Here is a 23507-nt window from a genome sequence, read left to right as displayed (position 1 = left end):
CTCGCTCTCCGGCTGTCATCTGAACGCTCGGGAAAAAAGTCGACTCCAACCACAAAATGCTCGGAAACTAAAAGCCGTCAGAGCGCGTGGAGGGGTGGAGCTTCCATCAGGCGTCCTGAGGACAGGTCATCACTTTAACTGTGAACGGGTCCAAAACTTAATGTTCATCTCTCAGAAACATGTTCAAACTCCACTGAAGGCTCTTTATTATGGTCATGTCCACAGACTGAGCACATCTGTGACAACAGCTGGTTTCAACATCTAATCGCTCCCACGCTATCACGTACACAAACGTTACAGGAGTGATTGATTTATTACATATTTATAAAAGTTCACACACTCGAGTTTGGTGCTGTCTGATTGGACAGTTAGTTTAGGCTCACAGCAGCGATGGAGAGCAGATCAATCAGTTCCTGTTGATCGTCCGTCTTCGGCTCTCTCAGTCAGCTCTTCCGTCCCGTCAGTGAACCCACATCGCTGGTCTTCATCAGGAAGTTTCTGTTTGAGGAAGCAGGTTTGGCTCAGCAGGAAACAAAAGCGCTAGACGGGCGTCACCGCGGTAACCGGACACAGATACTGAGGTTAGTGGGAAGCGACGCTGGGCAGAGCGCGGCGTATCTGCCTGCGTCGCTCTTGGTGTGACATCATGGAGCTGCTGTCAGTCTGATCGGCTGCAGATGGAAACTTCATCTTCAGCTCGGGAAGCTCGTCACTGCACAGCTCTGTCCCTGAAGCTCCACGCCACCCCGATAGGCGTGAAACCTCCAGCTCGGCATCTTATCTGCAGTGCAACGACTTCGAACTCTTTGATTTCTTCTTCCTACCGTGCAGCTTTACAGATGTGCGAGCAGATTCATCATCACGACCAATTTAAGAGAATTTGTGGGGCTCAACAAATTTCCCGGAGGTCTGAGCGCAGGATGACTTTTTCTTATGTTTCTTTAAATGTAATAAAACTGGACCTGATGGCTGTGATGGCTCAGCCCAGTCTGTCCCACTGTTACTGCAGAAAGACAGCTCCAGCTTATACCAGGCCTCTTCAGTCAAACTGTGCTGAGTTTGTGTACGCGGTAATCACACACGGGCGTGGCCCAAAACACCAAGACTCAGTTCCACATGGACTCCAGAGCGGTTTGTTAAAGGTGAGAACGTGATCCGATCCATCCGTCCCAACACCAGGTATGCGCTGCAAGTCTGAGCTAAGTGCTTTCAATGACACTGTGAGCGAGCTCCAGGCGACATGGGGAGGAAACTCGCTTTTAACAGGAAGAAACCTCCAGCAGAACCAGGCTCAGGGTTTAGGGCCAATCAGCAGCCTGAACCGCCTCACCTGGTTTAGTTTTCTGTGTGTGAAAAACCGAACCCATCCAAAGATACGGAGCAGAGGAAAGACAGAGTAACGAAACAAACCAATCAGAAACTGACATCATCTGTCCAGAGACAGTAAACCAATCAGAAGCCTTTATTTGTAGGACGTTGGCATCTTTTGTGTACCTGCTGCGGGGCGCGCTGGCTCAGGTGCGACTTTGACCTTTGTTGTCGAAGGATTCGTCATTTCTTTGGCGCGTTGTGTTTAGATTTGACGATGAGAAGCTGCAGATGAGCCGCGGACTCGCGCTGCGTCGCTTCATTTCCTGTGGACGCGGCGTGGGGCTGATGTAATGGCTCACATCGATCCGGGCTCAGCAGCAGCTCTTTGTAAACGCTCGGCAGAGACGTGCCGCCGCGCTCTGTGGGACGAGCAGGAATCTCCTTCGTGTTTTCCTCGCAGCAGACTCGCCACATTCTTTCCAGTCGAGTCATCGCCGCTGTCCGTCTCCCCGCCGTGTGTGTCGGCGGTTGGCTGACTCTGTGAGGACCGCGGCGAGCCTCAACCTCTCAGACAGCAGGCTAATTGCTGCTAATCACACTTTACTGCCGTCCAAAGAAAACACGTTTTTCACTGTTTCCAGAGGATTTGTGTGATCAGATCACATCAGCAGTTTAACCATTTATGAAGAAATCCTGTCACTTATGTATAAGACGTTTATATAAGAGCCGTGCTGGGATAAACTCACTAATGTGCTCAATACGAAACAGAGAAATCCACAGTAATATGTCACTTCAGCCAAACGGGATGACACTGTATAATAATCTTTGTTTGTTTCTGTGGTTTCTTTGTTTTGGACTTTTTCAGACAAATATTCATAATAAGCTGTGATGATCCCACTGAGAGCTCAGAGCCCACAGAGGAAAGTCTGATGAGGCCATTTTCTCTTTAAAGTGGTCGTTTCTACGTCTTTTCCACTGGAACAGCACAAACTAATTACAAGCTGATGGATTCAAACAGCTTTTCTGTTTCTGGGCTGAACTGCAAATTATTTGTATAAAGTGTTTTTAACCTTCCAGCCAAATTAGACTTTACCGAGTGGACGTGGATCCGCCACCAGGCCACGGGCAGTTTGTATACAAATATAATTGTTCTCCATGTCTTCATCATATGTTGCATCCTAAACAACGTGCAGGAAACACGGTACAGTTTTTCCTATAACACCTGAGACCTGAATGTTGTTGTTAGGAGTGTTACACAGGAACGCTGAGGTGCTCGTGGTGGGATGGGATGCAGTCAGCTGACAGTGTGGATGCATGACTCCAGAGCCAGTGGGTAAAACGTTGTGCTGTGGAAGCGTCACCGTAGAGGCGGGTGGTGGTCAGATCAGTGGGATCAATAAGCAGGCGGAGCTACTCTGCAGGACCAATAGGATGAAGAGTACAGCCGATTAGACTAAAGCTGAGTGTGACATCAGCTGATTGCTTTTTGAGACTCAATGTCAAAAATGTTTGAACTGCAAACATTTGCCTCCTTTTGTTCCACCCGAGGCACATGCTGACTTTACCTTTGTGCACAGAGCGTGCACGCCACAGAAAAACTGTCACTCATGTTTGTTTGATAGTGTTAGAGGAGGAGCCTGTGACTGAGCCCCGACTCCTGTTCATAAAGTTCCACTTCCACGGCTGAACTCAAAAGTCCCGTTAAATACATGAATTTACTTTTCAGCATCAGTAATGTTGTTATGACAGAAAGAAACCCACTAAAATCTCTCACAGCAGAACCAAACTATTGATAATCAGTCGACGGCTTCAGTTATCACAGTGGTTATCGCCTGATGCCATTTAAAGATGAGTAGATCATCAGAAAAGCTCTCTGGTATTTGAGTAAAGCTGTAACTGCTGCTGTGCTCCATGCAGCCCCCATCCAGCTGTTTTTGAGGGCTAAACTTGTTTTTTCTGCGTCTCTGTAGCAACTGGACGAGATGCGGCGGGACCTTCGCTGGATTACGGACGCCCTACAATATGCACGCTACAAGCAGCCTCGAGGCGGCGTGCCCATCACCTGCTTGGTGGATGCCAGCGTTCCTGAGAGTGACTCCGGTCAACAGAAGACTGACTCCACTTCCTCAAACATGGACTACCTGCCCACACCGTCTCCTTCCCCAGAGCTCCGCCGGAGGAAAGCCATCAGCGGTGAGGCATCGCTCAACAAATTAAACTTCGGGAAAACAAGAAACACTCAAAGCTAATGTTAAACGCTCCTCTGTCATCTAGAGTCGCTGCTGGGCTCAGATGAAGATGCATCCTCGGAGGTGTTCCTGCCCACAGACAGCGACTATGACTCCAGCGATGCCCTGAGCCCCCGTGACCTGGATCTGCTCTATTCTCCCAGCCAGGATCTGTCCCAGCAGGCCCTGCACTCGCTGGGCGGCAGCGCCCCGGACGTGCTCCAAATCAACGAGCTCCGGTGATTAGTGCGCTTTCTTTAACCTTGCACATCTTCACGTGTGTGCACTGTTCACTTCAGACTGTAGATCAGAGTCAGTCCACAGTACAGCGTTGTTACCTTCGGCCTGCACTGGGGTGCTTCAGCACCTGACTAGGATGCGCCCTGCACACCTGGTTATCACCCTCAGAGTCACATGACTTTTACTTTTCTCGTTTTTTGTTTTCATCTGAAGTGAATCGTTTCAGTTTCTTTAGATTTTAGGTTCTTTGAGTTGTTGAGCATCAGTATCAATCCTCCAGCAGGTCCTCCATGTTGTTTGGGTAATCTGATTACTTTCCTCATGGTTTCCACTCAGGTATAGCGTGTGCCCAGCTAAAGATCTCCCCCTCTCCCCCGTGGTGAAGGATCCTAAGGATGCTTCCCTCTCCTCACCTCTCCTCCCTCGCTCGCCCTCTCGCTCTCGAACCCTGCCCACCTCCCCCTCCCTCCCCCTCTCCCCCAGGTTCTCCAAAGATCTTACCCTGTCCCTGCCCCTGTCCCCGGCTCTGTCTGACACCACCCGGACTCTGGAGGGCCTCTCGCTCTCAAAGAGCCACCACGAGGGCCCCACCCCCCTCCGGACCCTCGCCAACCCACCCGCCAAACGCAAGATCCTGTCCAGGAGCCACCGCGGGCAGTACTTCAGTGGGCCCCAGCGCTGGCTCAGGGGCCACAGCGGGGAGAGTCACACCGGATCGTTGTCAGAGGGAATCTACACCAAGCAGCTCGACCCCGACCTGCCCCTGCCGGGAGACCTGCCCTCCCCGCATGGCACCACCTTTGTCAGCCACACCTCCTGTGTCCTGGAGAGCCGCAAAATCCGACACCGGGAGCCGCGACCGCACGTTCGCAGGATATTCGTTGAGCCCTGCAAAGAGCTGTCACCGGGCCACGAGAGGAGGGGGTGGGAGGAGGAGGAGCAGGGGGCAGTGGTGATGGAGAAGGTGAGGGCCGCAGGTGTGTCGGTGGTCGTGGAGGGGGAGGAGCCAGAGGGAGCCACCGCCCAGGAGGTGGACTCGGATGACCAAACCAACGCCCAGGTGTCGGAGATCCTCAGCAGCACGCTTTAAGGAAGAAGTTCTTCAGACATATGTAGGTACTACCAGAACCAACAAGGCATGATGTCACTTCCTGTTCTCTACTTAAGCAGATTTTCATGACTCATAGGTCGTGTCCAAATTCATGGGCTGCATACTCCTGAGGTTGCATTTGTAGACCGATTACGTCACAGCGACGCGCCGAAGGCAGTCCAAATTTGTAGACTCCTCCGAATGCAGCCGACAAATGCGTCCTCCTTTTCCCCGAATTTGAAGGATGGGTCGGGTGTGTCCTTCGTGGCCCACCCACTGTTTTAGCTCCTCCCCTTTTAAGCAAACACTCTTCTGATTGGTTTTCCCTCACAAACAGAAGGTCTAAACAGTCGGTGGGCGGGGCCATGTAACTGCAGTGTTTAGATTACTGCACTGAGCTCATTATTAGAAACTTTGGTCACGATCAGTATAAACTAGAGATGGACCGATCCGATATTAGGTATCGGTATCGGTCCGATACTGACGTAAATCACTGGATCGGATATCGGCGAGAAATAAAAAATGTAATCGATCCATTAAATATCAAAAAAAGCACCTCACAAAACTTGCGACACGGCGTAACTCGGCTCATAACCGTAGCACGTCGGAGCAGTGTGCATCACGTGATAGAGCGGCTGTGTGTATTTGTAGCCTCGCTAGCAATCCAGCAATTCATCTCCGAGGAAGTTATCCCAGAGAGAAGTAAAGCAAGTGTGTAAGTTCATCTCTGAATGTTTGTAAAGCGTACCTGCGTTAAGCTTAACCACCGATATATAGAGCGTCTGCCTCTTCTCTCTCTCTCCCTCTCCTGCCGCTACTTCATGAAACTCCTTAATGATCAGCTGATCGGCTTTTCTGTCGCGAGTCTCTTGTTTGTTTTTGGCCCACTTTGCACCAGAAAGAGGAAACCAGCGGCTGAACAACAGCAGCACGTTTAAGCTTGATAAGCTGTTGTTAGAATTTATTTAATATTACTTTCTACACCAGGATCCTTTTCTACGCAGCTGACGGCTGGTAACTGTGCAGGGGCGGATCTAGCAAAGTTTAGCCAGGGGGGCCGATAGGGCATGAACAGGGAAAAGGGGGCACAAAGACATACTTTTCTTTCTTATTCTCATTTAAAATGTCTAGCTTTTAATAAATAATTATCTGAATCTTACACCCAAAGTTTTAATCTGATGTAAAATGTATAGAAGTCCATTACTGTATATAGTAACTGTTAAGTCTAATATACCCTAGTAAGCTATAGTACTTTTTCCTTTGGGAAGATACCATCTGTGAATTCTGCAATTCTGTAGTAGAAAGATGTTGAATCTATTTAATAATTCTTGAAAAATAATTTATTTCTGTGCATTTTTTTTCACACTGCATCAAATTAAAGTTGATTATGTCGATTAAGCATCATGAGGTGGAGGGTGGTTCCCTTTTTTTTTTTGCTGGGAGTTTGCAACCCTATTAGTTAGGTTGCTTAATATTTCTGCTAAGTACTCTTTAAAATACCAGAATAGGAAGGATGGAGTAGGTTTAAGTTTATTAGATTGATCAGTGTTGCTGAACTATGAAATATTTTGGGTGCAGTGTATTTTTTTACATACAGGTATAACAGAATAGCTTTAGTGTTGTTGTTTATTTAAATTTGAGTATGAACTTATACAAAATGCAGCAAGATATTAAAAAAAACAGTTTTATTGATTAAAAAACACTATATCGGATTAATATCGGTATCGGCAGATATCCAAATTTATGATATCGGTATCGGTATCGGACATAAAAAAGTGGTATCGTGCCATCTCTAGTATAAACAGTCAATACTGGAACAGTCGACAATTGTGTGAAACTATTTGTTTATACTGTCGACCCGAGGAGTCGCCCCCTGCTGGACATTAGAAAGAATGCAGGTTTCAGATCCATCATTATTCACAGTATCTCACCTAACTATTCCCTGCCCTTCCTTTTTTTACCACAGTGGTGATTGGCCGGGTGTGTTGCTGACGAGCTGTCCTCCGACCTCCGCAGATTGTAAACTCAACTAAAGTTGCTGGTTCAACTCTGCCAAGCCTCAGAACCCATGGCATCGACTGTTACCCAGGAAAAAAAATCAATGCAACGACAAACCAAGCACTGCTTCTCCGACCAGGAACTTTGCACACGACTCTGCATGTCGACCAACAAAAAGAAAAGAAAAAAGGTGGTTTGATTGATTGTTGCTCTTAAGAAAAAAAACCCCAGTTTAGAGTTATTTTTTCGACCCCGCCCTCAGAGCATGGATCCCCACCCTCGACTTGAATGTACGGTTCAGCCTGTTTGTTCGTGGCCGCCTGTGACGATCCAATCCCGTCTTTCAATCACTGTTGTTCTGAGCTGCTCCTGTGTGCTGTCCTGGTGTTAAAAAGAAGAAAATATATATAAATATATTAATCCCTGAGTGTTGAGCACGGAAACTGCCTCAGTCACTAAACAAAGACCACTAAAACCTTAAAACATGAAGTATTTTTATATTTTCAGGTTTAAAGACCAACTATTTTACCTGGAATGTGGATGACTAGTCGGAGCTGTATTTTGTTGGCATGAAGTAGTCTGTAGTGTTGTTTTTGTTTGTTTTAGTCTTTGACTGAAGCTTTACGTCGATTTTGTGCTTCCTTTCTTGTTCGGCATGACGATGTCAGGGAGTCTGTGGGTTTCGGTTTAGCCTTCGCCTTCGCCGTGCGGTCAGACCTGACGGTGTTTGTGCTGTCTTTGTTGACTTCTTGTTCAGCTTCTTCCACGATGGCGGTGTTTTCTCTTCTGTTTTTTTCTTTTTTTACTTAAAACTTGCAGCAGCTCCATCTGTGTTATAGAGAAGTGATGTAGAGTGGAGAGCGGTTTGAACATGCACAGATTCTTAACGTATGCACAGTATTTTAAAAGTGCATTTTTAACGTTTGCACATAGCGATTATGGAATTAAAGCTAATTAAATATTTGATTAAATTGGGCATTAACTCTGGCAGCTTCTACCACAGTGACTGTACAAAGGTCAGTTTAATGTCCTACAAAGGGTTGACGATAAAGCGTCAGTTTACAGGTTTGATTCTTTCTTCAGATGATCTTTAGTGATGTCTGAAGATTTCAGCTTTACAACCAGACGTGCACTAAATGTACCAACACATTTCTGCTGCAGCTGTCTCGTTAGCACAGCTCATGGTGTAGTTAAATCATTTATTAGTTTTCATACTGAGAGTTACAGAGAAGATCGTTACCAAAATCATGTCCGTGCTAAAGGTTATCGCCAATATCTGAATGGAAGCTGAAGTCATTTAAAAATCAGGATTATTGAGGTTTCTCGCGTGATGTCATGAACACGTTGCTGAAGAGTCGTCTGCTGTGGACGAGATGCAACCACCATGGTTACTATGGAAATGTGTATTCCCGAACTGATTGGCCTTGGTTCCTGAGGTCTTTGGTTGAAATGGGTTGCCAAGACGGTGGAACACCAAAAACGTCTTAGCGATCACTTGTTGCTCACAGATTGTCTGTAGTTTTTCATGTTTGCTAACTGTTAGCCCGGCTGTAGTAAAACTTTAAAAAAGTGCGATGTGAACCAGAAATGATGGAGAAGGTTTGTGTCATACTTTGGACGGTGTCTGTAGACAGGTCTGTTTCTTCCATTCAGACTAAGACCGCAGCAACATGTTAGGAACCAAAGAATGCACATTTACCTTAGCAAGGGTTAGTTACCACTGATCGGGCCGTAGACCTGTGTGGCTGACACTTTAGTAATCATTTACCCCTCGCAACTGGTCTGGAAATGATCAGGAAACAACCGGTGGATGGCAGATGGTTTCAGACTGGTCTCAAGTCTTATAATTTTCTACGCTGACTCCATGATTGTCATGTGTCTATAATGGTGAACAAGTCACATGGTTAAACCTCAGTAACCTGTCATTTCATAGGCTAAAGTTCCCTAAAAAATCCAAAGAACATCATGTTTATCTTTTGGCTCCACATGACTACAAAACGAACGCTCATGTTAGAGCACTAGCTAGCATTAGCCAGAGGAAACACCAGTTTTATGTAACGAACATAGGTTAACCAAACAGGAATATCAGATAATTTTACGATCTATCCACTATTTTAACTCATTCAATTTAGTTACTTAAGGTACAGCTAGCTAGCTAAACTAACTAGGACCACTTGCTAATGTTATTGTGGGCGAAAACTGTGAATCCTAATTAGCCAGCTAGCAAAATTGTCAGCTGAGAAATTATAAAGTCTAAGATGATTGAGTTGAAGCAAAAGCATTAAATTAAAAGATGTGGTAACGTAGAGGGATTAAAGGCAGGGCGGTTAGCCAGCTAGCTGTAACGTCACACCGGCTATTCAGTGGAGTTTAAACATTTACAGCATTTTCTGTCAGTACTAACAAAGGTTTCCTGGATCTGATAAACAAAAAGCCTGCCAACAGGTCTGAAGCTTTACACGAGACATGATTTTGGTATCGAACATCTGACTGTCAGCATTAGGCTACGTCCTCATGTACACGGGTATTTTTTTAAAGTAAGGATTTCTTTTTGAAAAATATCAAGAGCATGCCAGCAGGTGGCGATATAAGCCTCACTGGATAAAAATGCTGGCAGCTCAAAAGACTAAACAATAATTGTTTACTTATAGACCAAAAGGCTCAGAAAAAGTCCATTAACTAAATACCTGCATACATGTGGACAGGACCTTAAGCTAAACCAGTTTATAACAATTTAAATTTTGTTTTTGTACCTGTGGCCATCACATCTTCTGATTATATACTAGCAAAATTAATAAAAACTGATCGTAGTCATCCGATGAGTATTTGACCCGAAAATTCAACCCACCGCGTGTTGTACTGTGAATTTCGATAGCTCTACAAAAAGTCATGTTTGTGTTTAGCTGTCAACGTTCACGTTAAACAGCTATTCTAGTTTTAGTTTCCTTGTGTACGAGTACAAGATGACGCCAGCTAATGTTACATTAGAAATGTCATTTCCATCCATGCCACGTCAAACTCAAAAACACAGCGAACGGGGAACACCATAAAAATTTTCCGTCAACATTTTTTTTATTTGAATTTAATGCTTGAATTGAAAACATGAAAGCTGGATGGAAACTTGGCTGATGACTACAAAGGTGTTGGCTACAGCTATGGAAATAAAAGTTGTAATAAACAGCAGGAAGGAGACAGTTTCACTTCATTTGTTATTAAAGCAATGAAAGCAGCAGCCGGGTGACTCGCTCCACAGTAAGTTGAGTTTATTGATTTTGAGGCTCCTGTTTGTCTCACAAAGGCTTTTATTCTGAAAGGCTGAACACCTAAACTTTGTTTGTTTTTATTTATTTCACTCTGTCTTCATGTTTTCTTTCTGCTGTTTTTATCACGTCTGGTATTTTGTCGTGATGTGCGGACTCAGAAACGCAGAGTCGACCTTCTGTCTGTATATTTTTGGATCACCTCCATTTATCTAAAAATGCCTTTTGCGTTCACTTTAATGCCACTTTATTTATTTGCAGCAGATGTTGATGACGTGTTTTTTATGGACTGCTTTACAAAAAGTGTTCATGCATTTTGACATTTTGCAACCTCACAGGAATGGATGTATTTTACCAGCTGAAATAAACTTTGTCTCATGTTGATGTCGTGCACTTCAACCTGCCACCTGCTGTTTGTGAGGTTTGTGCGCTGTGCCTGTGGCATTCTGGGTAAACAACACTCTTTATTCCTTAGGTGGTGTGTTCAGTCACAGTTTTGCTTCAGAAAGCTCGGGTTTAACGCAGCTTCAGTCTGGATTAGGTCTGGTTTAATGTTGACTCTAAATCAGGTTTTACACTGGCTGCCATCGGGCTTAATGTAAGTGTCATTAAGTTTTTCAGTTGGGAATAATTTAGACATGATAACAGCTTAATGTCAGCGTTCAATCTGAATTAAAGCTTAACTTTAAATCAGGTCTAACCCGAGCTTTAAGTAAAAGTTTAATCCAGGCTCTAAACCACATTTAAAACTGGTTTTAAATCTTCATACAACCTTAAATTGGATTTAAGTGTCTTAAAGGAGGCTTTAATTTAGGTTTAATGTCAACTTTCAACCGTATTTAATTCTGGCTTTAAATTAGATTTAGTTCAGGCTTCACATCTGATTCATGTCTTGGTGTGGACCAGGTTTAGCTCTGATTAGAAGGGATTTATTGTCTCTGCAAAATCTGAATCACAGGTCAGAACAAAGGATGACAGAGTCTGGCACAGCGCGAGGAAGCATGAACAAAGTTTCACGTTTCTGAGCTCAGAGTATTAAATGAAACTGTAGAACAGTAGAAGGTTAAAGCCTCCGAGCGTTACTGTGGACGGTGTTTGTGGTCTCTCAGAGGTCAGCCCGTAGGTAGGTGTTGGAGGAATCGGCCGAGCTCCTGAGCTGCACGCCGGGCGGCTGCGGTCACAGGACGCCGTGTGGGAGGATGTGAACCAGCTGGAATCTCACACCACCGCTGGGAGGGAGTTTTCCAGCTGGAGCTCCCGGAGCATTCAGGAGCGTCGGTCCAAGCCACAGGATCGCCGCTGCCGCTCTGCAGGCAGGACGGTCCAGCAGCTCAGACTGCGAGCTGAGCAGACGTACCAACATCAGGCCTTCATTCAGTTTCACCCCGGCTCCATGTTTCTGACAGTGGAGCAAAATGTTTCAGTGAAATTAGAGAAAAAGTGTCAGTTTCATCGCAGCGCCTGCTGTTACCGACGTTTGGTGGAAACGTTATTATGGTGTGAAACAGGCGCCATGGAGGGACGACGTCCTGTCCCGAACCCGTCACTGACCAATCAGTGTTTGAGGGGAAAATCACTAAAGGACGCCGATGCTTTGACATGATTCATGAAAACTAAAACAAAATGTGTGGATTCAATTTAGCTTTATTTATTTAACAGCTGTTCACAACCGGCCTGCAGGGGCTTTAAGGTGGAAAGTAAAGGCTCTGCAGTGATGAAGCCATGCACCTGCTGTAGTTTTAAATGAAGAAGCAGGTGGAGATCATTTTCGGCTCGTTCACTTCGAGTCACTGACGACTCTCCACGTAAACGCCCCCTGCTGCACTCTGGCTGAAGTGCAACCACTTCCTGTCCGACGGGGTTTACGGGAACCTGAACGGCGGCTCTGTCCTCGTCCTCTGATGTCGACCCTCGAGAACACTCGGTCCTCTTTAAGCCGCCTCTGTAATGTTGAAGTGTATTATTTTGTATTTTTATCTGTTTTCCGTGTGTTTTTCCTTTCAAAGTCTCCTATATGAGCAGATGTTGCGGCTGATGTGAACGCGCTGTAATAATCCTTCTGTTTCCTGCTTTTCCATCAAACTCCCACTTCTGGAGTTCACTCTTCTCGGTGTCCTCGAGGCTTTTGGGGTAAAAACATTACATCAGCTTCTCATTGACTTATCATCAAAAGCCTCGTAGTGCCATTAGCAGTTTCCATTTAGCCGCTGTGTTTCTCCCTCGTCTTTCCACTACAGACAGACACAGATCCACATGTTCTGAATCACGTTTTCCTTTGATTTTCCGAAGCCGGGCTGCGATACGGCCCAGCGCAGTGGATCAGTGGGTTTCCAGCCTTTAGTCGGGACTCCTGCAGGTCCTAACTGCTCCTCTGATGTTCAAATATAACGTTAGCGTAATCTTAATAACGAATCAAAGGGCCTCCCAGGATGAAGGAGAAACAGGCCGGCTGCTTCGTCCGTGACCCGGCCAGATAAAACCGGGAGCGGGGAGCTGTTGTTTGTTGTTGGTGTAATTCTGGCTTTGATGGTGAGATGACCAGGGCAATTTGGACGGTCCATTTGGCCGCGAAGGCTTCAAGGTGGCGGGATCAGGTCAAGCGCAAAAAAACAGACACGAAACGGGCCGTTATCAGAGGTTTCAGCCCCGCCCTCTCACCGCCAGAATTATTGTTTCAAAGAAGCTGAACCGAGTCGAAGCACAGACGTGCAGATGTTTTTCCTGATCGCTTTAAACCAGAACACACTGAATAAATTTACCTGTTAAATCTCCTCAATTTCCCCAATAAATCCTGACTGATGCATCAATAAAAGCACGAGTGCGTGTTTGGGCTTTAAAGTGAAAGCAGGAGGACGGAAACAGTCTCAAAGGTCCACTTTCCACGTTTCCACAATCACAGGGCTGCAAGTGAAGCATATTTAAGATAAGACCAAGGACGCGACTCCCATCACGTCAGCAACAACAACAAGAGCTCGAGCTGCAGAATGAATGAAAACTGCTCTGCCAGGATTCAAAGTTCAGGTTTTTACACCTGAGTTTAAAATAATCAGACGAGTTCTTTTAGGTTCTTGAGGATGTTTGGCCTCCTTTTATCCAAAAGGATAAAAATATAATTTGAGAGTCGGTCACATCAACAGCCACCTAAATTTGTTTTATAGGGTATGTTAAAGACGCTTCAATAATACAGAGAAACTATCAAACACTCGGCGACAGTGGGAAAGAAAAACTCCGGTTTCGAGCACTGCTCTTCACCAGGTGTGCTCAAAACATCACCAGATACATAAAGAAGGATCTGGAGTTAAATCCTCCTCATCCTGTGGGGCAGGTTAGCAGAGGTTAAATATTTGCACCGGCTAATGTGATGAGTTTAAAGACCCGAGGATTTCGTCATTTCGTGATTTGAATCATGCTCTCAGCCATGAACGGTGAAGTCGCTGTGAGGGTTAGCTCCCTGAGCGCTGACGCCAGCATGACAGCCGACACAACGACAAACCGTTTTACGACTTTCTCGATCTGGACGCGTCAGTAATGCTCTTATTTGGGACATGAAGGAGTGAAGCTGTCGTCTGAGCTGATGTTTGAACCAAATGTGATTTTTCCACCATATTTGGATGTGAAGCTCAGACGGTTCCTCAGAGCTCACTGGTGCCTTTCCCTCCGATCTGAAAGGTGCTTGAGGCGCTCTGCATCCATCGCAGCGTGGACTCGAGTCCCCCGGGGCTCCTCTGTGGACCCCGATGTGGAAGCGAGGGATAAAAGGTTTACAAAGAGAGGAAGTCTTATCTTATCTCACTGCCACTGACTTCCTCCCCACACAGATACGACAGTTTAAGGGCGCCCATCACACGCTGTCACCGGCCACAAAATTACCCAAAATTCAGCAGGAGCCGGAGGTGGGAGGGCGGCAGGGGTCACAAAGAAAACCTCAACTGTTTAGGGAACCTTCCAGAGCTGGGTGTGGATAAAAAGCATAAATCAACATCTTCGCCTGCAGTTGTCGTCCATCAGGATCTTCAGAGTCACAGTTTGAGCTCAGCTGTGACAGACGGTTATCTGTCTGCATCACTCCACCTGCAGAATCAGATTTATTCTGTCCACAGCGTCAGTCTCTGAGTATTATACAAATTCAGTTCATTCATATAAAATATGGCTCTAGTAATCATTCGTGTGGTGTGAGCGATCAGCTGTATGTAAGACGGAGCTTGGAAAGAAAAGCGTCTGGACTTCTTTAAGTTGCTTGAAGACGTTTCACCTCTCATCCGAGAAGCTTCTTCAGTTCTAAGGTCAAATGGCCGAGAGTCCCAGATTTAAACCCAGTGGGAGTGTCCCCCCAAAGAGGGACAAAGGACCCCCTGGTGATCCTCTAATCACATGAGCCAAGGTGTGAATGCGGGTGTGGGACCTAATCAGCCAGGGTTTCGGGTGAGCTCATTGTTAAACCTGGCCCCACCCTATCATGTGAATTCCTGAGGTCAGATGGCCCAGAATGTGAGTGGGCGTTAAGGCGTCTGGGGAGGGAACTCAAAACTGGATTATAGATGGCAGACAGTTGGTGTCGTAAACCACCGCCTCTGTTCAAAGATGGTCGCTCACAGTGGACATAGATGGCCTCTTTCACTCCTCTTTCAAACCATCTGTCCTCTCTGTCCAAAAGGTGAACATTGGCATCCTCGAAAGAGTGACCTTTATCCTTAAGATGCAGATGGACTGCTGAGTCTTGTCCTGTGGAGGTGGCTCTTCTATGTTGTGCCATGCGCTTGTGAAGTCGCTGTTTGGTCTCTCCAATGTAGAGGTCTGGGCATTCCTCGCTGCACTGTACAGCATACACCACGTTGTTAAGTCTGTGTTTTGGAGTTTTGTCTTTCGGGTGAACCAGTTTGTGTCTGAGTGTGTTGCTGGGTCTGAAGTACACTGGGATGTCGTGCTTGGAGAAAACTCTCCTGAGTTTCTCTGATACACCGGCTACATAGGGGATGACAACGTTGTTGCGTCTGTCTTTCTTATCCTCCCTCGCTGGTGTCTGATCTTCTTTTCTGTGCCTCTTTGCTGACTTCATGAACGCCCAATTAGGATAACCGCATGTTTTGAGCGCTTCCTTTACGTGTGTGTGTTCCTTCTTTTTCCCTTCAGGCTTAGAGGGAACATGTTCTGCCCGGTGGTGTAGGGTCCTGATTACTCCAAGTTTGTGTTCCAGAGGGTGATGGGAGTCAAAGAGGAGGTACTGGTCCGTGTGTGTGGGCTTCCGGTAAACTTCGATGTTGAGGTTGCCATTCTCTTCAATGTGCACAGCGCAGTCCAGGAAAGGCAAACAGTTATCCTTTGTGTCTTCCCTGGTGAACTTGATGTTTTTATCCACAGCGTTAATGTGCGCAGTGAAGGAGTCCACTTCTTGTGTCTTGATTTTGACCCAGGTGTCGTCTACATATCTGTACCAATGGCTGGGTACTCTTCCTTTAAAAGAGCCAAGAGCCTTCCTTTCCACTTCCTCCATGTAAAGGTTGGCTACAATAGGTGACACGGGGGAGCCCATGGCACAGCCATGTTTTTGTCTGTAGAAGCCTTCGTTGTATTTGAAGTATGTTGTGGTGAGGCAGAGGTCTAACAGTGTGCAGATCTGATCGGGTGTGAAGTTGGTCCTGTCTTCCAAGGAGCTGTCTTCTTGTAGTCTTTTTCTGACAGTCTCCACTGCTTCCGTGGTGGGTATGCAAGTGAAGAAGTCCAGACGCTTTTCTTTGCAAACTCCTTTGACTACGATGACCTGGATGACTGAGAACCTTCACAGACATGTATGTAAGACATTTATTTTTGTCCCGTTTGGAGGTCTCTCTCTAAAACACCTGAGATGTACATCAGAATAATAACTTTATGAATTCAGAAACAAAGTTTATGAAGAGAAGCCGGAGGTTCAGTGTCAGGTTTACAGAGTCAGTAACGATGAAGCTGACAGCGGAAATAAAACAGGATGAAACAAAAACATTGATAGAAACACACCTGCTGCCTCGTTACCAGCAGGTAAGGAGGGCTGAAATAAATGGAACGCTGATTTAAGCCTCCTGGGCTGCGCTCCATTAAAGAGGCGTGTCTGAAGCCTGTCACGTGAGTCCCAGCAAGCTGTTGGCTTACAGGTGTCCACGCTGCTTCCTGTTGGGAATCCTAGCAGGAAGCAGTGCTCCACGCTGCTTCCTGTTGCTCCGGCTGTCTCACAGTCGGCTCTTTAGCTGAGCTGTGTCAGCCTCATAATTCCACCTTTACAGTGCACGCAAACATCTGGGTCTGATGCCGCTGGACGCTGGACTCGTTTTCTGACGCCGTCTCTCTGAGCTTCACCCCCATCAGCGCTGCCATCGATGAAGCACACATGAGAGTTCACTGCAAGGCTGGACCTGAAGACTCCGTCAGGGTGGAGACCGCAGAGCTCGCCACCGCACCGCTTCAGCTTCGGCCTGATGTCTACTCTGACTTCACGACCCTTCCTCACATTTTCAGGCTGACCAGGAACCTGAGGTGACTGACGAGGGTCTGCTGCACGTCGTCACCGGCAGTAATGAATGTGACAAAAGACATAAACATGAAGACATAAAGAAGATGTTAATCTGAATGAACCTTCTGGAACAAATGTCCTGCTTTATATAAACAACAGTAAAAACGGGGTTTCCTAAGGACAGCAGCAGGAGGTGCTCACTAGTGAACAGGTTTGTGACAGCAAGAGAAAAAAACTGATATCAACAGTGAGTTTACAGATTTGGGACAGCTGACTGTTCTGCAGTTCTGTGCATGTTTTTTTTAATTTGCAATGTATTATATTTATTATATTTCTTAAATGCAAATCTATTTATTTGCATTTACTAAACAAGGTAAACAGTTGATTTAACAGGTAAATGTCAAATCAAAAATGACATTTGACCCCTCAGGGTTCAGGGTGCAAATGAGTCCACAACGTGTGCAAAGTTTCTTTCAGATCTGTTTGTTTAGCTGCTCTGTAAGGATTCAACTGATCTGCAAGAACTACAGAAATTAAGCTTTAAAATATTTACATAGAAAATATTGGCGTAAAAGCAGAAAGTAGCAGAGTAAGTTACAGTAAATGTACTGTAAGTACCAAATGTACCAAAAAAGTGGACCACATCAGTCCAGCTCTGAGGTCTTTACACTGGCTGCCTGTCCGTCAGAGGATAGACTTTAAAGTTCTGATGCTGGTCTATAAAGCTCTGAATGGTTTAGGACCAAAATACATCAGTGACCTCCTGACCCAGTATGAACCTTCCAGATCCCTCAGGTCATCTGGATCCGGTTTTTTATCAGTTCCCAGAGTCAGAACCAAACACGGAGAAGCTGCATTCAGCTTTTATGCTCCATATATCTGGAACAAACTCCCAGAAAGCCTCAGATCAGCTGAAACACTCAGTTTATTTAAATCCAGGTTGAAGACTCACCTGTTCTCAGCTGCATTTGAATAAAGCACCAAATCCACACTTTTAAGCTTAAATTTCAAAACTTACATTTTAACTACTGACTTTATTTACTGTTCTGATTTTATCTACTGTTTTGATTTTTGATTTTAAATACTGTTTTGTTTGTTTGTTTGTTTGTTTGTTTGTCTTAATCAATTTTAAATCATGCTTTTTATTTGTTTTTGCTTTTAATGTCTCTGTAAAGCACTTTGAATCACCTTGTTGTTGAATTGTGCTATATAAATAAACTTGCCTTGCCTTACTGAGTTACATTCCTTTCAAAGCTCTCATGGGGGGGGGGGCACCTCATGCCGCCCTCTAAATACACCCCTGCAGCAAAGTGGCATTTGAGGTACTTCCACAGTACTTTGGAGTATTTGTACCACTCACACTTTTACTTCATGTCTGTGCTGACTTTATGAGCTCACCGTCATCACGCGTGGATTCCTGCTGGTGCTTTCCTCTCCTCCTGCTCACGGTCACGTGCTTGTGCGTGAACTTGGAGTATTTTGGGAGGGGGTGGGCCCGGCGTGGATGACATCAGCGCCCTGCAGGATATCTGGCTGCAGCGAGCGGAGGCTTCACTCGGGCTTCGGGAGAACCAGCAGCAGCATGCGGACCGCGCGTGGAGTCCCGCGCGCCGTGGACCTGGACACGGACTGCGCGGACCCGCCTCTGCGCCCCGCGCGCTCTTACGGTTGCTAAGGACTTTCTGGATACCTGCGTGGGGGTGTGGCTCGTGGACATGGAGCCCTCTTCCCTCCTGGCTGTGTTTGCGCTCGTGCTCTCCGTAGGCTTTGGGACCGAGGAGGGGGCGTGCCAGCACTGCTTCCTGCTGCGGCCGGTCCCCGGGGACGGTCTGCCGGTGGAGGCTCTGCAGGAGGACCCGGACCCGGCGCTGGACCCCACGGAGCGGGACCTGAACGTAACGGAGCTGCGTGGGCTGCTGGGAGCCCGCTTCGACCCGCGCTTCATGTCCGCATCCCCGCCGCAGGAGCCCCCGGACCCCCCGGGGGTCCCGGAGCCGCCGCGCGGCCGGAAGCTGCGCCGCCGGCTGCAACAGTGGTTGTGGGCGCGTGCCGCGTGCCCGGTGCAGCACGCCTGGAGTGACCTGGGCGCGCGCTTCTGGCCGCGCTACGTGAAAGTGGGCAGCTGCTCCAACAAGCGCTCGTGCTCGGTGCCCGAGGGCATGCTGTGCACGCCCGCCAGAGCTGCGCACGTGACCCTGCTGCGGTGGCGCTGCCGGCGCAGGAACGCGCTCCGGTGCGCGTGGATCCCGGTGCAGTACCCGCTCATATCTGAGTGCAAGTGCGCTTGCCCGAGCTGAGACTCTCCACTCACACCCGCATCACACCTGTACAGGCGTGACATCATCACAGGCGTGGACAGCAGAGAACGGACTGGTTTTATTTATTCATCACGTCATCCTGTAAAATCACGTGTTTGACTTTGTCTTCTGATCGAGAAACAGAAAAGTGTCAAATTTGTTTTTGCAAGAAATGTACAAAACTGCATTTTCTGTCACAGCAGCCAAAACCCTGAACGCAGCGCGCGCCCGCGGGTCCACGTGGAGTCAGTCTGCTCAGAATAAGATCAGTGCAAAAGATCCAGAATCTGTTTTATGTCCTCAGAAAAGTAAAATGAGTGGAAACGAGCAGCACCGCAGGAACATTTGTCACATTTAGGTGACTTTGTGTGTTTTTTCTTCTTCTTGATTTTAAGGTGGAAATATGTTTGCTAAAGGAAAACCTGCAAATCAGGTTCCAGCTAAATGATGTAACCGAGAAACTCAAATTATTATCGTTTATTATCAGTGATTTATTCTTCTGTCATTTCTTTGGAGAAATAAACACATTTACCACAAGGTGGCAGCGTTTCAGCAATTTTATATCTGTGTTGTGTTTAAATGTTTGTGTTTAAAAGAGACGCTCAGTGTGAACGCTTCCTGTTCACGAAACAATCGCTGAGCAAGAGAAGAACGTTGTTTCGGTACGAATGAGTTAAAACTAGCACGAATAATGTGGGATCAGGTTTTTAAACCAGAGTTTCAGCTCACAGACAGCAGGGAGGATGGAGGGGCGGTGGACGGCTCCAGCAGGCTCTCCTCTGCACGTATTCAGGTGGAGCGCACACTGTAGCTGTTGCATCTTGCTGCTGAACAGCTACAGATTTTCTTTATGTTCTTCCTGCAGGTTGAAGATTAAGATTGAAATTGTAAATGGCCTGTATTTGTATAGCGCTTTACACATCCAGTCATCCACCCATTAGCACACTGGTGATGGCAAGCTACATTGTAGCCACAGCAGTGACAGAGGCGAGGCTGACAGACACTGGCGGTTGTCTCGGTTGTCTTGCCCAAGGACAAAACAACCGAGACTGTCGGTGCTCGAACCGGCAACCTTCCGATTACCAGGCGAACTCCCAACTCTTGAGCCACGATCACCAGATTAAATTCTCTAAATCCAGCTGATTATTGTCCACCAGAAATACGTGCGCGACGTTCTCATTAGATTCACGTCACACATTCAGCTTCAGTCTATTGTGAACCTTTGATATAGTTTTATTGTTTGTTGTCTTTATGTCCGTTTTTCTCTCTAAAATCCTGAAAAACTTTGAAAACATTAGTGAGTTAGGGTGATGTCATTATGCAGTTTGTAGTAATAAAAAACTTCGTGTATTGTTGAAAAAACAGCAAATCCTCAAAAACAAAAGAGCTGGAAGTGTAAAATGTTTGAGAGGAGGAGGAGGAGGAAGAAGCTTTGATCCAAACGATTTAACGCTCATTTAGTTTCAGTTTAAAACCTGCAGCAGCGGCTCAGAGACCAGAAGGTTCTCTGTGTGGTTGCTGCTAACAGACAGACCTGTGTCTGTAAATCACTGCAAAATATTAGAAAACATCAAGTCTGTGTGGTTAAAGCAGCACAAAGACTTTAAACCAAGGAAATCAGTAAAAATGTGAGAAACAGGATCACTGCAGGAGCTCCTGGACCCACTGAAACAATCAATGACCCTGAGCTTTGAGACGTGGTCTTTCTCCTCGGGTGGTGCTTCATCTTGGACCACGTGAGGAGCTCTAACAGCTAAACCACTGTGAAGATTTGAATCACATATTAAGTATAATAAGGTCAATATAATGTTCGTGAAACATTTCTGTCCGAAAGTAGCACAAAAACACAAAGTTTCAAATGATCAGCTGAACGTGAAAAACCTCCAACAGGAACACGTCTGCAGCTCATCGTCCTCCAAACATGAGCTCAGTGAAACAAAGTGAAATAAATCTGCCATGTCTGACGCGTTTTCACGATTTCAGGCCCTGTTTTGTGGGACGTTACATAAATGATGAGCAGAGTTCACCCGGAGTCACGCTGAGTCTGTGCAGCAGAGACGGAGCGCCTGGAAAACAGACTGCAGGTGGGATGAGTGGGAGATGTAGGATGTCACACCCACGTGTTTCAAGGGTTTCACTGCAGAGCGAGGAGACAGCCGGCATCTGCGGCCACCCACCCGCCTGGCCCGGCCGCCGCCGGCGTCCCCGCCCACACGTCACAAACCCCAGCGTTCAGAGGAGACTGCCAGGAGCTGCTGTCTGAGGCCGACGCGTACACTGCAGTCGGCGTGCCGTGCTGGACTTCCTGTGGTGCAACAAACGTGTCAGTGTGTAAAACCTGTAAACACAACATTAGTAACCAGAGACAGACGATGAGCAGCACACAAACACTCACACTGTAGAAATATACTTTCATTTCTATATAAAATGTCATAAACGTGTGGAGACTCTTTGTTTTAGAGTCGACACATTTTTTCCTCCATTTCTGGAATTTCCTGAATTGTTTTCCTGTTTCAGAGCAGGCAGACGCTTCCTGCAGCACTTTATTCTACATCGAGTGTAGTCAAGAATATGTTTGTAGTTCCTCTAGAGCAGCAAAGTTTGGGGAAACTGAGCACCTGACTGTTTAAAGACTGCACGAAGCACCGATCCTCCAATCACAGACCGGCACGCCCCGAGCACAGCAGGACACAAGCTGATCACTGCCCACAGGGAGTGTCCCCGTCAGCAGAGTAAACGCTGTCAGGGTCTTCCGGTCAGGTCAGAGGTCAGATCCTCGGGTCGTTGCTGAGTGATGCAGATGATCGCTGAAGGTCAGCTGCTGGATGTCTCACAGCAGCAGACTGATGACAGTCTGGCTGTATTTGTGCCAGCAGGGAGACTCCTCCAGGAGGAGGAAGAGGAGGAGGAGGCGGTGTGCACTCCTCTGTTTGTGTTTCTCAGCAGCTGCCACTGAGTGGAAAACCTTTGACACAGAGCTGCTGAAGAGTCTTTTTCAGGTTTTTATTCAACAATATTTTTTTAGCATTTTTTTTTACTTCTAACATTTCTCATAACCGTTAATGTTATTCATGTAATATTACTTTGATTTATTTATTTGATTTCTGACTAAACAGAATGTGTCCAGCTTTTGGAATAAATAACGTGCTCAGGTACAAATTTAATGATAACTTCATATTTTTCATTTTCAGTTATTTGGATGTGACTGTAGCGTCAGGATTGGAAGAAACACACACAGCAGCCACAAGGGGGCAGTAGTGTGTAGCTGCCTGTGCTCCTCCATCAGTGAACTAACCATAACTTCTCCACCTGTGAGTGAAGGTGTCTCATTCTGAGTCCTCAGGACAACAGCTGCAGCATTACCAGGAGTCGGAGAGAAGCAGCGTCCTCCATCGCTGTAGCGTGCAGCTCGGGGGGAGGTGGAGGTGTTACACTGCCCCACACTGTTCATGCATACCAGTGTGCTGTGAGGACTCCTGTCTCCCAGCAGTTTACTCAAACGTATTTTGGGAAAATTCCACCTCTCTGCTCGGCTCTGACCATAAATCACACACACACACACACACACACACACACACACACACACACACACACACACACACACACACACACACACACACACAGCAGCCTGCAGACATCAGTGTGTGACGCCCGCATTAATCTGACATCTCTGGCTATCGTGTTTTGTTTCTGCATGAATCCCAAACAGAAGCTCAGAGTTTTTCATGAAAACCTGGAAGCTTAAAGTGAAGGAAACAAAGCTGCAGTTCCCCTGACGTCCACTGGAGGCTCCACAGTGAGTCAGACCCACAGAGTTAAAATGAACTCGTCCACAGCCCGATACAAAATCTGTCTCTGTACATCATTTTACCCTAATGTCAGTTTCACGATTAGGGTGTGGCCTATCTGACCACGCCCCCTCATGATTAACTCTGAGGCTTTAAGCCGTTTAAAGTTCATCTCAGAAATATCATCTCAGGTTTTTTAATGACTTTTCAGCTGATTCCAGTTGGAGGAACTGCGCCTGTAAAACACCTTTTTATCAAATTCAGTACAAAAAACAGAAAAAATGAAGAAACAGTGACGAGGTCCTGCTACCTATATTATATTTATGTCTATATTTAAGTTTTTACCATTTTTATTGTCATAAAACCAAAACAAAAATATTTAAAAAATCTGCGAAACACTAAAACGTATGTTATTTATTAGAAATAATAACCTGAATTCCTATTTTTACTCCCAAGTCTGAGCCGACACGTCTGTGAGGACTCAGAAGTTAATCAAGCAGGAAGATTCATCCACTAACACCACGGTTACGTAAATCAGTCCAGTTTGTATCTTAATGGAACGATAACCATAATGATAACCACGATGATCATGTGCTTCACTCTCGTTTCTCCTTAAAGAGTCGCCGTTAAACATAAAGAAGTTTATTTATGGCTGCCGTGGCATCAACCTGACGTCTGATACGTTTGTGAAGCACAATAGATTTGATTTCATCATTTATAGTTTCTGAAATATCTTGAATGGTTTGCTTATTAAAATAATATTTTCCACAAATCATTTTTAACTTTTTTAATTTCAGTATTTTACTTTGTAATT

The 23507-nt window shown here is 46.1% G+C and overlaps 2 protein-coding genes across 2 annotated transcripts in view; both read left to right on the top strand.

Moving 5' to 3' along the window:
* ankfn1a (ankyrin repeat and fibronectin type III domain containing 1a) overlaps positions 1-4716 on the top strand; it is a gene marked incomplete at its 3' end in the record, with an annotated part of 66314 nt that extends 61598 nt beyond the window's left edge. Inside the window, exons 19-21 of the mRNA XM_063482265.1 lie at positions 3282-3504; positions 3586-3778; positions 4116-4716. Coding sequence (XP_063338335.1) covers positions 3282-3504; positions 3586-3778; positions 4116-4716 — 1017 coding nt within the window. The remainder of the gene's footprint in view (positions 1-3281; positions 3505-3585; positions 3779-4115) is intronic.
* Positions 4717-18172: 13456 nt separating this feature from the next.
* nog3 (noggin 3) lies at positions 18173-19401 on the top strand. The gene has a single exon (XM_063482011.1). It carries the CDS (start codon positions 18324-18326, stop codon positions 18903-18905), a length of 582 nt encoding a protein of 193 aa, XP_063338081.1. The 5' UTR covers positions 18173-18323; the 3' UTR covers positions 18906-19401.
* Positions 19402-23507: the final 4106 nt, after the last annotated feature.

The sequence above is a fragment of the Pelmatolapia mariae genome, linkage group LG8, assembly GCF_036321145.2.
Source record: "Pelmatolapia mariae isolate MD_Pm_ZW linkage group LG8, Pm_UMD_F_2, whole genome shotgun sequence".
Classification (NCBI taxonomy): domain Eukaryota; kingdom Metazoa; phylum Chordata; class Actinopteri; order Cichliformes; family Cichlidae; genus Pelmatolapia; species Pelmatolapia mariae.
This window is presented reverse-complemented; position numbering and strand designations above follow the sequence as displayed.

Coding starts and splice junctions, on each gene's coding strand:
- nog3 (XM_063482011.1), top strand. CDS start 18,324: ATGGAGCCCTCTTCCCTCCTGGCTGTGTTTGCGCTCGTGCTCTCCGTA.